This window comes from Tinamus guttatus, unplaced genomic scaffold (genome assembly GCF_059628265.1).
Source record: "Tinamus guttatus ecotype Peru unplaced genomic scaffold, ASM5962826v1 Tinamus_guttatus_pri_ptg001273l, whole genome shotgun sequence".
NCBI lineage: Eukaryota > Metazoa > Chordata > Aves > Tinamiformes > Tinamidae > Tinamus > Tinamus guttatus.
Window position 1 is genome coordinate 191228 of NW_028289807.1, and position 17020 is coordinate 208247.

The following is a 17020-nucleotide window of genomic DNA, read 5'->3' on the forward strand; positions in this document are numbered from 1 at the left end:
TATGGTCACTAAACCACTGGAGTTTTGTTTTCTATTAGAATTGCATTGGCCAGTTATGAGGAGATATTGTCTTTTATTATAAACTATAAATCTGTAGATTTGAAAGCAGAATGTTTCTGTCTGACTGCTTATAAACTTGTTTAGCTGTGCTTTTTAGATTATTTTCAGAGACCATATACTCAGAAGAGTTGATAATTTAAAAAGATTTTTCCAAGGCCCATAGTGCTTAACTATCCAGTTGTTTTCTGGATAAAACCAGTGTTGCTAGTTTTTTCTCCCCCCTTTTTTTTTTTAATTAAATATAGGTTTTGAAGTTAGAATCTGAATTTTGTTTATGCAGTATTAAGTAACACTGTAATTAGATAGCAATAATTTAAAGAAGTTAATTGATAATTTAAAAAACTTAATTCCTTGTAGGTAACGGCTCTGGAGCAGACGCTCGAGCCGTGAAACCCTCCCGAGAGGAGCTAAATCAGTGGCCAGAAGCCGTGTAGTGAAGCGCGAGCACCAGAGCAGGGAGAGCGAGGCACCCCTAGCCCCAGGCGGCACTGACGCAGCACGGCGGAGTCAGCAGGGTAGACGACCCAAGCCCCGCGCCTACAAGAGCTGCCCCCACGGAGGAGCGGGGCGAGCAGAGCGGACAAACAGAGCGTGGCATGCCAGCCAGGGCGTGGCGTGGCAGTTTGCACAGGCAGGGCATGCAGTAGGGAGCTCCCCAGAGCATCTACCATGGCAATTACTCATCGGAGGGCCACGTCAGCACTCACTAAGGAGGAGACGGGCACCCAGACTGATTGACTGGTAAAGCATGAGGCTGTCCAGGTGTCAGGCTGCAAGGAGTGCCATAGCCTGACACTTCCTTTGGACAGCCTGGGGGAGAGCAGCTGTGTGAGGTGTGAGTAGGTGGAAGATCTGCTCAGCGTGGTAGTTGATCTATGAGAGGAGGTTGAAAGGCTAAGAAGTATTTGTAAGTCAGGGAGAAACAGGGGCAGGCACCAAGAAGTGCCCAGCAACAAGTTATTACAGACTCCATCCCCCAGCTAACACAAGGGGGAAGAAAGCAGCAATGCAATGGATGGATAAAAGTCCAGGCTTGCAGTGAAAAGAAAAAAAAAAAAAACGAGATGTTGGAATTCACGATCCTGCGAGGAGGAAGCTGGACAAGAAGTAGGATTGCAACCCTGGACTTTGAGAGCTACTTTAGACCTCTTCAGGGAGCTCCTTGGAGGAATCCCCTGGGCAAGGGTCCTAGAAGGAAAGGGAGTCCAGGAGAGAGTTGGCTACTATTCAAGCACCACTTCCTCCAAGCTCAGGATCGGTGCATTCCTATGGGGGTGGGGACAGGAGACCAGCGTGGATGGGCAAGGAGCTGTTGGGTAAACTTAATGAGAAAAAGAGCACATACATAATGTGGAAGAAGGGCCAGGCCACATGGGAAGAATATAGGAACATTGTCAGAGAATGCAGGGATGCAACGAGGCAGGCCAAGGCCTGTTTGGAATAAGAGTTAGCGAGAGATGTCAGGGGCAACAGGAAGGGCTTCTACAAATACATCAGCAGCAAGAGGAAGATTAGGGAAAATGTTAGTCCGCTGCTGAATGGGGAGGGTGCCTTGGTGGCAGAGGATGCAGAGAAGGCAGAGTTACTAAATGCCTTCTTTGCCTCAGTCTTTACTGCTAGGGCCAGTCCCCATGTACTGAGCCCAGAGAAAAGAGAGAGAACCGGGAGAGAGGAGGACTGGGTTAGGGACTATTTAGGCAAACTGGACACCCATAAATCTCTGGGCCCGAATGGGATGCACCCAAGAGTGCTGAGGGAACTGGCAGGGGTCATTGCTCAGCCGCTCTCCATCATCTTTGAGAGGTCATGGAGGGCGGGGGAGGTGCCGGAGGACTGGAAGAAACCAATGTCACTCCAGCCTTCAAAAAGGGCAAGAGGGAGGAGCCGGGAAACTACAGGTTGGTCAGCCTCACCTCCATCCCTGGAAAGGTGATGGAGCAGCTCATCCTAGAGACCATCTCTAGGTATGTGAAGGAAAAGAAGGTGATCAGGAGTAGTCAGCATGGATTCACCAAGGGAAAGTCATGTCTGACAAACCTGATAGCCTTCTACGATGATACGATGAGGTGACCAGCTGGATGGACGATGGGAGAGCTGTGGAGGTTGTCTACCTTGACTTCAGCAAGGTTTTCGACACAGTCTCCCATAACATCCTCATAGGAAAGCTTAGGTAGTGTGGGTTAAATGAGTGGACAGTGAAGTGGATTGAGGACTGGCTGGACGGCAGAGCCCAGAGGGTGGTGATAAATGGGACCGAGTCTGGTTGGAGGCCTGTGGCCAGTAGTGTCCCGCAGGGGTCAGTACCGGGCCTGGTGCTTTTCAACTTGTTCATCAATGACTTGGACGAGGGCACAGAGTGCACCCTCAGCAAGTTTGCAGATGACACCAAACTGGGAGGAGTGGCCAACACTCCTGAGGGCTGTGCTGCCCTTCAGAGGGACCTAGACAGGATGGAGAGTTGGGCAGAGAGGAAACTCATGAGGTTCAACAAGGACAAGTGCAGGGTCCTGCACCTGGGGAGGAATAACCCCAGGCACCAGTACAGACTAGGGGTTGACCTGCTGGAAAGCAGCTCCACAGAGAGGGATTTGGGAGTCCTGGTTGACAACAGATTAACCGTGAAGCAGCAATGCGCCCTCGTGGCCCAGAAAGCCAATGGGATCCTGGCCTGCATCAGGAGGAGCATTGCTAGCAGGGTGAGGGAGGGGATCCTGCCCCTCTACTCAGCTCTGGTGAGGCTGCACCTGGAGTATTGGGTGCAGTTCTGGGCTCCCCAGTACAGGAAGGACATTGAGCTTCTAGAGAGGGTCCAGCAGAGAGCCATGAAGATGATTAAGGGACTGGAGCATTTGTCGTATGAGGAAAGACTAAGCGAGCTGGGCCTGTTTAGTCTGGAAAATGGAAGGCTGAGAGGAGATTTGATCAACATGTTCAAGTACCTGAGGGGTGATTGTAGGGAGGATGGGGCCAGGCTCTTCTCCGTGGTGGCTGGTGACAGGACAACGGGTAAGGGGTGTAAGTTGAAACACAGGAAGTTCCACTTCCATGTGAGGAGGGACTTGTTTCTTGTGAGGGTGCCAGAGCCCTGGCACAGGATGCCCAGAGAGGTTGTGGAGTCTCCTTCTCTGAAGATCTTCAAAACCCTCCTGGATGCCGCCCTGTGCTCTAGGTGTCCCTGCTGGAGCAGGGGGGTTGGACTAGATGATCTCTAGAGGCCCCTTCCAACCTTAACCATTCTGTGATTCCATGATAATTGTTTCCTATATGCAAAGCACATACTGTAATGAAAGATGCTGCAGAACATTTTAAAACTGGACCAGAATGTCCAGCTGGATGGATTAAAGAATCTTCACTTTGTGAGTGAATACTGGCCAATGCTTTCTGTGGGGGACATGCTGTCTGACCTGCATTCAATAAATACCATGGCTAGCATATTTTTTTTTGAGAACTGAGCACAGTAATGCTTTGTGTTCATAGTATTTCAGACTATTTTCTTATTGCATAGCTCTTCAGAAATGAATTTCCTGATGCTGCCAGGTTCTAGTCAAAGCTTGGGAGGAAATGTGTATGGTGCCAGTTGGAATTTTAGTGAAAACATGATATTAATATCTAAAATATCCCATAAATATAGTTGATGGAATGGCATGCATTATTAAATTGTGTAATTCTGAAGTATGCATAAGTTATTTTTAAGCAATTACATTTAAAGTAAACTTAATTACGAAAGCAACCTATTATTATATTAGTAACCAAGAAAATTAAGACAGCTTGGATGGAAAGGATAAATGATTATTCATCGGTCAGAGCTGAACATAAATTCTCTTTCAGCCAGCAGTACCATGTTACTGGCATCAGTGTTTGGCCTGACTGTTTTTAAATAGTCTTTTTCCTTCAAACTGGTGAAGTGCGAATAGAGAGAAAAAAAAGATGACTGACTTGTCACATTTTATTTTAATTACATTTTCATTATCTCATCTCTTGTCTGTACCTTAAAACTCTAGTGTCTACATGGTTAATAGAATTTCAAGTGAATCATCTTGTCCCAGCTTCCGAGGTATTTAGGTTTCCTGGTTAATTCTCAGGAATCAAAGGAAGACATTAGAGGAGAGCCTGATCTAGTAAAGGTTTGTCTCCCCCTTCTTACAGTGATTTATATTTTTTTCTCTATTAAAATAATGATAAAGGAACAAAATAAAGAATCGAAGTTGTGTCTCACATATATAAATAACCATATTGCAGTGCTGATTGAAATTTTTGATTTATTGATTGATTTTCGTATTATTCTGTTCTGTCTAAAGACAAATATGGTCTTAGGTATATTTCTTTCAAAGTTTTAATAACACCAGTTAAGGCATTCGCAAAATCTCTCTGTGGAAAATCTCTGGGAACTTTTTATTGTGGATGTAGTAAGCATGAACACATACACAGGAGTGTTGTGAGGATGATCAAGGCAATTGGCATTTCTAACTTCCATGCAGAGACTGCAAGAGTTGGCTTGATTAGCAAAGCAAAGTTATTTAAATTGAAACAATGTGTTGACTTAAGTAAATAAATTTTGCATTAAAATATCTGGACTAGAAATTAGAATGCTGCTATTTAAGGTTGTGAAGCTCAGAGCTGAAAAAGGCATCTGGCTTTAAGATGGAGCTTGAGCAGTTTGTGAAGTGGGTTGAATATTGTTCAGAAATGGTGTTTTCTTTTTATTTTTTATATATATTTGTGTATGTTAGATTTGATCAGAAGGCCATCTGGCAGCTTGTGCACTGTGCTTAGTGGTGCCTATAACTGTCTAGTGTGGCATCCAGATATGTGTATAAAGATAAAACAAACAAACAAAAAAAGATACTCCTTGGTCTACCTGGTTTATCTGTAGGATATATACTTTGTTAATCAATCTATTTCTCTTAAATAAAACTTACTTTAAAATGTTCATGGTATTTATGGATAACCAGAGATGTCAGACATTTTGCCTGCTTTGGGAAAATTAGATCTTGCTGTAATAAAAATAATAATAGGATATCTCTCCCCAGTAGCAGAGCTGGTACTCTGAATTTAGGAGCTTTAGAGGGGTCAAGAGTCCAGCATTAGGCACTTTTGGTATAAACATGGTTAATGGAGGACACAAGATGTTGAGGGCCGATACTGTGCCCTCATGCTAAACAGGAATCTGCCTACAGGCAGCCTATGGCCCATAAATGGTATGTTAAGTGATCTCCTCTCCCTGACATCAGTTCCCTATTTCAATTTGAAGAGATTTATACTCGAAGTACATCACCAGAAGAATATTCTGTGTGCTGTAAAACTAAGAGGGTAGGGAAGATGAAGATTTTCTAACAACCTATCCTGGCCAAAGTGCAACCAGGGATGCAAGATTCATGGGGCAAGGGGAAAGAAAACAAATAAGGGACTTAAACTAGTGAAAAGGGCATTCATCTAGCACAGGCAGCTATGGTTTTTGGTTTGCACATTTTGGGTTGTACAAGATGTTTTGTACACTTTGCATTAGACTGTAATTGCATAAAAATCAAAATAATCTACAAACTAGCAACAACAGTGTGGCCATTTTACCTGACTAAATTGACCACTGGGTGAGTCACAGAAGTTACTGTATTCTCAGGGGAGGTAGGAATCCATCAAACTGAGAAAGGTGTGAACTTACTACTCCTGTGCCTGCAGTCTCTTAGAGGGTGCTTCAGGGCTATCATGCAAAAGGAGGTTACGATTTCCCTATGTTCTTTGCACTGAACATCATAGGGGCATTTTACTTGGCTCCATGTTGGAGTTAAATACCTAAATTCCTTAGAGGTCTCAATTTAGGAACCACAGTACATTTGGTTCTTGTCCTTAATGACTATCTTGGAAACAATAGGTAAATTGCTAAGCAAGTTTAAAAAGAACAAAAAGGCTAAAACTGTTTGGTGAAAAGACATCCCTTTTTTTTTTCAGTGGGATGTTTAGTGTCTGTAAAAATTTGTATAATTAACTTTATTACATCTTGCAAATGTCTATCTCCTATAAAACTCTTCTTTTTGAAGAGAGAGAGCTGTAGAATGAAGTTGCCTGATATTTTAAGCCAGGATGTTTTAATTTCTATGTATTTGTATGCATTTCATAAATTAGAAAAAAAAAATTAATCATTGCTTCCCTTTTTAAGAAGGCTTTAGAGTTTTTTTGCACCTTTATGATAAAAATGATCCCATTATTTAAGTATTATGACTACTCATATTCAATACGAACTGTGTATGAATTGCAGCTCCAAAGTCTATATATCCCAACAAATATCACATTGCTTGTTTTAAAAACAGAGAAGGAAGCCCTGCGTACTATGTTTACAAGAATAAACGGCACTTTTGTCATATATCAGTGGTTCTTTAACACCCTGCTTTACATCCTGTTTTTTAAATTGAAAAATCTGCTTAAAATGTTACCTTAAAAATATTGTTATGGCTGTGATTTTTCAAGGTATTTTGGGAATTAATCATTTCCGAAACTGCCTGTTGATGATTAAATAATGAAAGAGGAGCTGGGACGTATCTGTGCCAGACATAATGAGGATCTACACAGAAAAGCTGCATCTGTCAGAATGAATAATGCTTCCATTATTTTAATGAAGAAAATGCTTATAGGATGACAGGGATAAAAATGCAACACTGAATCCCAGTATTGTTATTTTATTTTATACCAGAGCACATACATAAACAATAATTCTGCATTGAAGTGTGTCCACGTTATGTTTGGTGATATTTTCTTCGGAAAGTGGAGTGTCTTTTACTCAGAGAGAAGAGTAGATGGAAAATTGATTTTGTGCAATATACAAATAAAAACAATCTGTTAGTAAATCTATAAATATATTCCCTTTGTTTTAGGAAACAACAGCAATTCAAAATCCTCTCGCAGTGGGGTGGTCCAAAATTAACGGAAAATGAAAAATTTTGTGTGGTCAGAGGGCATGGGCATTCAGTCAGTTCAGGCAATTCAGATGCCAATTAAAGTTGGATAGTAGAATTAATAATCAATTAGTGAAATATGCTTTCAGTCAATAAGTATAGGAGTAAGAATTACTAATTAGTGGTGTTTAATTTCATCTCAAGGTGTGCAAAAACAAGAGGTGGTGTGTAAAAGGCTGGATGACAACTCCGTTGTGCAGAACAATTACTGTGATCCTGACAGTAAACCTCCAGAAAACCAAAGAGCCTGCAACACTGAGCCTTGTCCACCTGAGTAAGTTATTAATTACCAAGATAGGTATCTATTTTGTATGGCTAAAAATATTTCTATAATATGTAATAGAAACTGTTGAGCAAATATGGCATAAATTTTTCATATAGCATTAGGGTTCTGTCTTACCAGATGAGATATTCTAGGGGGATTGGTTATGGTTGAATGTTCCTCTGGAATTAGTTGTAGATCAGTTGTGACCTGGAAGAGGTCTGATTTGATTGAGGAGCAGTGTTATCTCACAGTGTTGTCACTGTAAGTTAAAAAAATTAATACCAAAGCAGTTTGGTAAGATGAGGGTGTCGGGGGGGGGGGTGGCGAACAGACCTGGAGGCCACTCTCAAGGTACTAATGACAGAAGAGCCTTGAGGTGAGGGCAGACTACGTACATTCCCATTCCAATATATGCTTACATAACATAAAGTTTGCCATATTTTTAAGATACATTGCATTAAAAATTGTGTTGAAGTTTTAAAATGGGAAATAGCAAACACAGAAACTACTTAGTAGGTCTAAACATCTACTGAAGGTAGTTTTGTCAACCAACTTTCTCTCCCAGATGTTGTGCTATACCACCATGCTGTGTGCCTTCAGGATTAGGTGCATACTTGATTAAGTCTTTTTGCTTTTATTTTTAAAGATAGTTGTGTGTTATATATTGAAAAAATAATGAGAAACACAGCAGCTCATTTGTTCAAAAATGAAATTTGGCAAGGACATATTCCATAGCTTAATCTTACTACAAACTGTTTTGAAACAGCTGTGATATTTTGTACTGGGAAATAATTTCATCATATGTGCTCCTCCTTGTGCTTTGAAACAATTAAAACTTCTCAAAAAAAAAAAATAAAAAAGAGATAGTAACAATGTATTGATTCACTGGTCAGTTTAAGTTTGGTGATATTCTATAGCTGTATTTTACTATTACACTAAAGTCATTAATATTGAGCAAGGATAGATATCAGTTTTAGATTTATCAGTCAGGCTTTCTCTTTAAACAGACTGACCAAAAACTTCCTTTCCTTAATTCAGTTGTGATCTCCCTGTGGTAGTTACCAAAAATCATGAAAATTAAAAGTCTCATATTTCTTCTAACTGGATGCCAGTAACATTATACCTTAGGTCCCTGAACAGCAGCAAGGACTGTGTACACTTGTACTGAAATGCCAGAGTTTTTGAAAAAATATTGGTAATTATTTCTGGATCCTATGGATTGCTTCATGATTTTATTTGTAAAAGACGCATAATAATGTATTCTGATACAGTACAAACATAGAAGGTACCTGAAAAGGCACTTGAGCAAATTAACCATGGTACTAGCTTAACACTCGATTCTTATCCTCCCTACCATGGTAAAAGCTTAATTTTGGTGGCAAAGAATCAAAAAAAATCAAACTAATGAGGATAATATAGCAAATTTGTTGGGATCTGTCTGCCTCACTGGGCTCAAAATTAGCAGAGAAAAATTAAAGGATCGATGCATGTGATACGTTCTCTAATACACAAAAGCCTAGCAGTGCATCTCCTTCGACAGAAATTTCCAAAAATGACAGATCTTGGGCAAATCCCAAGCTCACCTCCAAGAACAGCCACAATAAACGTCACACGCCTGACAGTTTCTGGCATGTGGCAGCATACGACAGCATGCTGGGCTTCAGCTTAATAATTTGCAGGGTTGATTTAAGGCAGTGTATCTATTCAGCATATGTGATGCTGAATGTGAAACCAAATGTGCCACAGAGTTGGCCCTCAAAAATCCCATCCGTGCTCAGGGTAAAATGTGCATGAGTGTCATTGATCAGCCTTTAGGCTCCCCTCCTCTCACTAGCGTATCTTCTTGCTTGTGAGTTTAAACTGTTAGGTAAGTTTTAGTACAGCTAGCAAAGCAAATGTCATGGCTGCAAAACTAAGCATGAGCTTCTGTTTTCCTGACCCTGAGCCAGGAAACATTGTTGTCACAGTTCTGCTAATTAGCCTTGTCCACTCTAGTCAGTGGGTCATACTGGTGGTTTTGCTTATCTTTGTCTGGCAGACCCTTTTAACTTGGTGTTGACTCATTCTGTTCCATCACAGTTCCTTTCATTATACCTGACTGCTACTCAGTATAATTTGCTTGTATTTCAGAGTTAATTCTTTTTATTTAAAACACAGTCGTTACAACAACAACATACTTTTAAATGTCTCCAAAAGAATGTGATAAAAATAAAACTAAATCTAAAAACAGTTTTATTTAATGCAATCAGAAGCCACAGACAAATTGAAACAGTGAATCCTGCTATCATTTCCCCTACTCTAAGGCAAAAGAGTAGAAGGTAAGAATTTTGCTGTGGACATACTTGATGGACGTTACCAAAAATAACTGAACAGTGTTTGCTGTAACAGTCATCTGTGTATCTGAGAATTGCGTTGCTGTATTCAGGATGTTAGATGAGAGAAGATTATATATAGGAAGGAAGGAAGGAAGGAGTTAGATTCTTTATGTTCTTTCACAGAAAATAGTTCCAGTTATGAGATGCCACTTTATTAGGCTTTAAAGTAGCTTTAACTTAAGTGCCTAACAACTTGTAGGGTAACTAGCTCTAATGTATCTGGCTAGGGTAGAGATCTAATGAAAACACTGTATCTCCCAAAGTATGTCTGATGCTAAGCAGTTGAAGGAGTGGTCCAATTTGAGTGAGTAGTTAACTCTGCTCATATACTCGGCACTTTGTACTTGCTTTCTTCTATTCCATGTTAATACTTTTTTATCTTGCAAATTAAGTGACAACAGAGCTGTAATAATGTCCTGGTATCCTGCCTCATCCTGCATAGGCAACAGGCAAAAGCATGATGAAAATCATGATGATGGAATACTATCTTTTTTTTTTCCTTTATTATTATTATTATTTTCTTCATTAAATGAGGTTAATTCAAGGCTCCTGGGTCAGGAGACACTATATCACTCGATGTAGTTTCCTACCTTTGCTGCACTCCCTGTCCTTCAATGAGCACTTTCCTCAATGCATGCTTTTGTGGGCACTTTTTCCTTCTTGCCTTTACTATGTAGCCATTTAAAACCAAGTAAGCAATTACTAAAATATACGATGTCAATATAAACATGATTATAAACATGTTTGAAGAAATATTTCCACTGAATTGAATTGCATTAACCTTTCATCCCTTAAAAAACATAATTTAAACTTTACAGCCAGATTAACAGCTGTTAATCTCCTCTGCAACAACACTTAAGTAATCTAAATATAGTGCACATTTCTTGACTTTTAACATTTGCATACGAACATTTGTAAATTCCCTCTAGCTATCATGCAGTGATTTAAATCTTTAAAAAAAATTATTGAGGTCATTTTTTATGATGAATTATGTTTTACTAGTGTTTACATTTCTCACTCTAAGGCTTAAGAATGGTTTGCATTTCTATATTGTAAAAAAAAAATATGTAAATGTTTCATAACCAGACAAAAATTAAATCTTGGAAAGCCCCATTTTCAGAAGAAATTGAAAGTGTGAAGAGCACCCACTGCAATGCTACTGGAGAGGCAATCATCTTTGCGTTTAATGTGTGCTTTGATCTACTGCGGTAGTTTCCAAACATTTCCAGTTGCAAATTACCCATCTGAAAGTGATTTCAAGTAACTACAGTGCAAATCCACCTAAATGATTGAAGGTTGTGGGTTTTTTTTGTTTGTTTTTGTTTTCCAGGCTCAACACTTAGCTACTACAGCCTAGGTTGGAAACTGTTGCTATGAAAATTACAAAGTACTTTTTTATTGGGAAATATTACTGCAGTAAGACATGAATCAAAATGTATCATTGGGAAGGTCCATAAGGTTCTTATTTATTTCACACTGGCTTAAGTGTATTGTTAAGTGATTCATGTTTAGTAATCTAAACTATTTGATTTCTGGGGTTGTGTAATTATCATTTCTACTTCTGAAATATATTAACTGAGTTTCCTAACTTTTTCTATCCAGGTGGTTTATAGGAGATTGGTCAGAATGCAGTAAGACCTGTGATAGAGGAATGCGTTCACGAACTGTTCTCTGCATCAGGAGGATCGGACCTTCTGAGGAGGAGACACTGGAAAATACCAACTGTTTAACACACCAGCCTATTGAAAAAGAACCCTGTAACAACCAGTCCTGTCCTCCACAGTGGGTCGCTTTGGACTGGTCAGAAGTAAGGAAATTTGCAATCTTAGCTCATTGGCAATAGTCACGGCAAGAGCTTTAGCCACTGAATGTTTTCTACTGCTACTTGCCAAGTTAAAGATTAATGAGGAATTTGGAACCCAATTGAATTAGAGCATTGAAGCAATTTTTGTCATCATATTTCTTTTTTTTCTTTTCACATATATTGTCAATTATGTTAAGTTGTTAAGATTATGAACTATTGATATTGGTCATAATATAATATAGTAGCATAGAATAGTTAAAATAGTAGAGATGCAATAATAATAGTCATTTGGTATGCAATAGTTGTCTTAAAGTATTTTTCATATCCATAGGCAAATAACTGGAGAGAAGAGGTGATGGTTTATAGTATAAGACAGACAGACTAAGCTGCTACAGTTTTCTTCAAATAATGTTGATACAAAGAACTGTTTTCCTTGGGAACGTGCAATGAGAGGCACACCTAAAATTGGTGTTCTCTTTATTAAAGAAAGAACATCTTTTGTTAAACATTGTGATATCTGTTATAGTATAAACCAAGTTATGATTTTAAGTTGGTTCAAGTATTCAATTTGAAGGATGTGAACTTGTGTAGCAGAGAGGAGAAGGCAGATTTATTGTTGGTCTCTGATGGATTTGAATGGAGCTTTACCACATGCCAGTCTGAGGACAAAAAATAGCTGTATACTTTTGCAGTTCCTTGTTATCTAGGGTCTTATCTCATCTGTTTTACCTCAAAGTAGTCTTTGGAATACTTAAAGCTAGGATTTCCTAAGTCTCCAAACTCCATATCCTTGCTGTCACATGCAGCCGTATTTGTCTTAAAATTAGTTAACAGAGAGGTAGGTTTGTTTTATCCTGCTGCTTCTCGGAAAACTCTTACTGAACTTTAGTCTTTGGACTGCAAGAACACTGTAATTGCATGCCAATTTATGTATTTGCTTTTGTTAGCTGAAACACCCTTCTTCCTTTCCAACTATTATTCCTCAGAGAGCTTATCTTGAAGAATTTTTTGACAAATATGTTTCTTGCCTGATATATATTATATTTTCAATATCAAATTTGAAAAACAGACTATTTCAAATATTCAGCTATTTGGTTTTGTGCCTTAAGGATCTACAAATTCCTGTCCTTTTATTGAGCTTTTACATCAAAGAAAATTATTTCTAAAATATAATGGAAACATCTGAAAAACAAATTATTTTCATTAACTTACCATGCTAATACTGTTGGTTGTATTCTGAATTTCTTGGTAATGTACCATGTTTTAGAAATAATCTGATATCATAAGACAGATAACGATTCACAAACTTTATAGCTGAATCTGTCTCTAATTCTGTACAGTTTTAAGATAACAGATTTTTTAAAAAATCTATTTTACAAAAAGTTGTCTGCTTTATATCCTGAACCCATAGAAAAGCGGCTCCTTTCAGCAATGTTTTTTCCCCCCAGTTATTAGCTGCCTTTTTTACACCAGAAGTAGAGCACCAAAATCAAGGCAGAAAGGCTTTAAAATAGTCCTTGTCCATCCCTGAAAATGTAGAGGCTTTTTCAGCTCTTTAAAAATGAATCTGTGACTTGGAATAAAAAAAGGAGCAAGAAGGAAATATGGATGAGTGGAAAAGATTGTTGAATCAAAGACTCTTACATCAGTGTCTACTAAGACACTGATAGCTTGTAAGCTGTTTTTGTCCATTATAATTGTCCTTGATTTCTGATTGGAATATCTAGGCATTTTCTCAGTATTAACAAGAAATAGTGTCCATTCAATAAATTATGCAGTTTCTGATTTGCTACCAAATTCTACAGGTTATGACACTCCCTAGGCGCACTGCTTTTTGACATTTATTTCCCTGGTTATCAGCAGTTCTGCTTCTTGCCTGCCTGTCTCGACACAGAAGAAAAGCTGAGGCAGCCATTTGCTGAAGCAAATCACACACTAGACAATCCCCCACATACCTGTTCTGAGGGCCTCAATTTAGAAAGCCTTTTGGAAAGGGACTCAATTTAGAAGACACTCTTGGAGCGTTCCTAGTGACTGAGCTCCATGTGAGATACAGCTGTAGCCACTGATTTGTTTTAAGAGTCATCAGCTGATAGCTTTCTCTATTGCGTTTTAATGTAACTTTCCAGAGTTCAGAATATAATCCTTTGTACCTCTAAGGAAATGCTAGCCTCTACATCCTCCAGTTTTACAAAGTGAACCGATCACCAATCTGTAGTCCACTCTGATGACAGCAGGACAGTCTGCTCAATTTCCTACATGTTGTCTGTTTGCTTTTCACAGAATGCTTCAAAGATTAAATGGAACAGGAGATTTAATACATGTGATTTTTAAGCACTCATCTAGGCAGGGACACCTGCTTCTATTTTTTGCTCAAACATCTTAGCCATTTTATATGAAATATTTGTGGAAGAAAATACATGCAGCGTCCCTTGGAATTTGGACCAGATCTGAGGAATAATGATCATGTTGTTGAAGGCCTGATGTACTCATCATCATTCTATTTTGGTCTCCATTTAGCTTTAATATTAAATTCTTCCTGCATAATGGTGCATTTTCTGCCACAGAGACAGAGAGGTTTCCTCCTTTGACCCTCCTCCTCCTGTTTTCTAATAAGCAGGTACTTAGTGTACTTTGTGGAGGAGATGGGAGATTTGGGCTTCATGTCCCAAATGCAGGAGGAAGATTGAACCTGGTTATTCTGCCTGAGAATTGTAAACACTGAACTAATGTAGATAAGGAGGCAGTACCTCTCCTAAAAGTGAAAGAATAGTTTGATTGATTGATTGATTTGGAAGTCCTGAATTATAAACTCCAAACGGAGGTCACTCCTCTTTTACAGTCCACTTAAAGATACTAGGCAGAGATAAGATGGAGCATAAACCTATCATCAGCTCTTCATTGGCTAGTTTAGGTGACTCCCACTAAGAGTTTCTCTTCCCATGGATCTTATTTTGAGGTGGATGAGTATATACATGCACATTGACGTATGTTCAGAGAATATCAATATTTTTACGTCGCACTGTAGGCATACAACCCTGAAGTTCGGATTACTGAAGTCATTTTCCAAAAATAAATTTTATATATATTTATATCCTTATTATATGGTGACCTATTTGGATGTGGAACGTCTTTGGCATTCCATCTCTTGAATTTTGCTTCACTTCGCCTTTCCAGATAATATTATATCTCTGTAGCTGCTTGCATATGAAAGACAGTTCCACTCTTGAAAGTTTAGAATAATCCATGTGTAGGATTTGCAGTATCAGAAGTTGATTCTGATGCAGATAATGCAGTTATGCTTGCAGGACAAAGATGAACATGCCTATAAGGAATTCTGATATTGTGCTTGCAAAATCTCCAACTTGGCTGTTTAAGAGAAAGTGATTTGGGGAAAGTCTTGTGTTTTTATTTTGTTAGCATTTTTCTTCTTCCCATTATGCTGTTGTAAATGCTAATGTAATTGCCGTTGTTGTGCTAATGTAAATGAGAGTTAATGAGTAGCAAAATAGAAGAAGGAGAGAAAAACAGCATGAAGAAATAGGAGCAAAAGCAGAGAGGTCCTTAAATCTGCCTGTGTTCAAATTGCTGTTATATCTGTTTGCTAGTAAAACCAACACAGCAGTGATAGAAGGAGGAAGTAAAACAGAATTAAAACTTGAAAAGATTTAAAAAAATCATAGTAGGAGAGAGAATTTCTATCTGAACCAATAATCCAGTTTGTTTACAGTCCAGTAAAACATTCATCTTTCCATGTGTTCCTTGAGGAAAAATGTCTTGCTTATAGATCAATTATCAGTAAGGGATGTAGAGGAAAGTCTGTACTAGCCTTATATAATGAGGTTTTACTTTAATCACTGAAATGCACACTCAGATGGGTTTAATAATAGTGGTACATGTCTGCTTTACAGCAAAGTATTTTTCTTAAACCTATACTAAAAGCTTTTATGTTAAAAAAGCAAATAGTAATATAATACCATAAATACAAATAACAAAGGAAAAAAATTATCAAATTAAGACTTATTTAACTTAAGGCAGTTGTCTAACAGCTTATTTGAGTTTCTAAACATTTGAAAATTATTACCATATTGGGAAAATGGTGATTATAATTTTGTTATAAGAATACATATATAATCTCATATTTTTCCATAAGGATGTTTCGGGTAATTTAACTGACTTTTTGCTGACATTTTTATTATTTGTATCCATATATTTTCAGTGCACACCAAAGTGTGGTCAAGGATTTAAGCACCGAATTGTTCTCTGCAAAAGTAGCGATCTTTTAAAAAATTTCCCAGCTGCTCAGTGCCAAGAGGAAAGCAAACCTCCAGTCCGCATCCGCTGTAGTTTAGGCCGATGTCCTCCTCCTCGCTGGGTTACTGGAGACTGGGGACAGGTAAGCTAGTCCGTATGAATATTATAATATTATTATTATCAGCAATATGTATTATTGTTAGTCTCCTGCACAGCGGCACCTTCTGTGGATAAAGGTTTAAGGGAAATGAAGAAGAGGCATTTCTTTGAGTTTTCTTGTTTTTTCCTTGTTTGCCTAATATTGAAATGAGAGACAGAATGGTGGTTGTCTGCTGATCTATCAAACAGGACTTGCTGAGAGTAAACTGATTTCTACAGGATGAGTTTCATATGCGTTATTTTTACATTAATTAATCCTTATTCATAGAATCATAGAATGCTAAGCTTTGATTTGAATTCTTCTTGCCTTTGGATTTTTTTTTCTTTGCTCAAAACTAAAAGATTTCCCTCTTGAAATGTTAAATTCAGAGACTATACATGAAATAGCGTAGATTAGATTCTCTTATTTTGAATCTGAGCTCATTCAGGGAGTTGCGTTGTGTTTTGGTTTCTTTGAAAGACAAGTCCTTTATATAGTTCAAAAATTTTCATTTTTGAAAGTATTTTATGAAAAATATCTTTTTATTAATCAAGTAACCTTAATTCCTTTTTTTATTATTATTTTTATTTGTGCATGTGTGCCATCCATGATTGTTCTCCTGTTATCTTGCTTTGTATTTAAGAATTGCATTCGAGTTGTTTTACTTTATCATCTTATCTTTAGTGTTCTGCACAGTGTGGTCTCGGGCAGCAGATGAGAACAGTACAGTGCCTCTCGTACACCAGACAAGCATCCAGTGAGTGTCCAGAAACACTTAGACCTCCATCAATGCAACAGTGTGAAAGCAAATGTGACAGTACTCCCATTTCCAACATGGAAGGTAAGTTTGCCATCCTAATATAATTTATTCTGGAAAAAAAAAAGTGTTATTGCATACATTTATGAATAAAACATACATTTCTTAACAAAAGCCTATCATCTCCCAGACTGTGTTTTTTTTTTTTGTGTGTGTTTTAACCATTATTTTCTAATCAATCATCGTAGTTCAAAGTTGAAGTGAATAATGCAGTCTTCTTTAAAGACATAGGCATCCTAAAGCCATCTTTGACATAACTTTGCTCACTACAATATAGAGTATTTTTTACATGGGTTCTCCAACCACTTTGGAGTTTAATAATCTATTTCTGTGGAACAAATACTCTCTATACACAGAAA

General features: G+C 38.2%; 1 protein-coding gene across 1 annotated transcript in view; it reads left to right on the forward strand.

The window, feature by feature from the left end:
* The window catches only part of LOC104580724 (A disintegrin and metalloproteinase with thrombospondin motifs 6), a 131259-nt gene extending 114537 nt beyond the window's left edge, over window positions 1-16722 (forward strand). Inside the window, exons 21-24 of the mRNA XM_088538941.1 lie at window positions 7152-7281; window positions 11250-11454; window positions 15671-15847; window positions 16529-16722. Coding sequence (XP_088395067.1) covers window positions 7152-7281; window positions 11250-11454; window positions 15671-15847; window positions 16529-16708 — 692 coding nt within the window. The 3' untranslated portion in view covers window positions 16709-16722. The remainder of the gene's footprint in view (window positions 1-7151; window positions 7282-11249; window positions 11455-15670; window positions 15848-16528) is intronic.
* The last annotated feature ends 298 nt before the right edge of the window (window positions 16723-17020 follow it).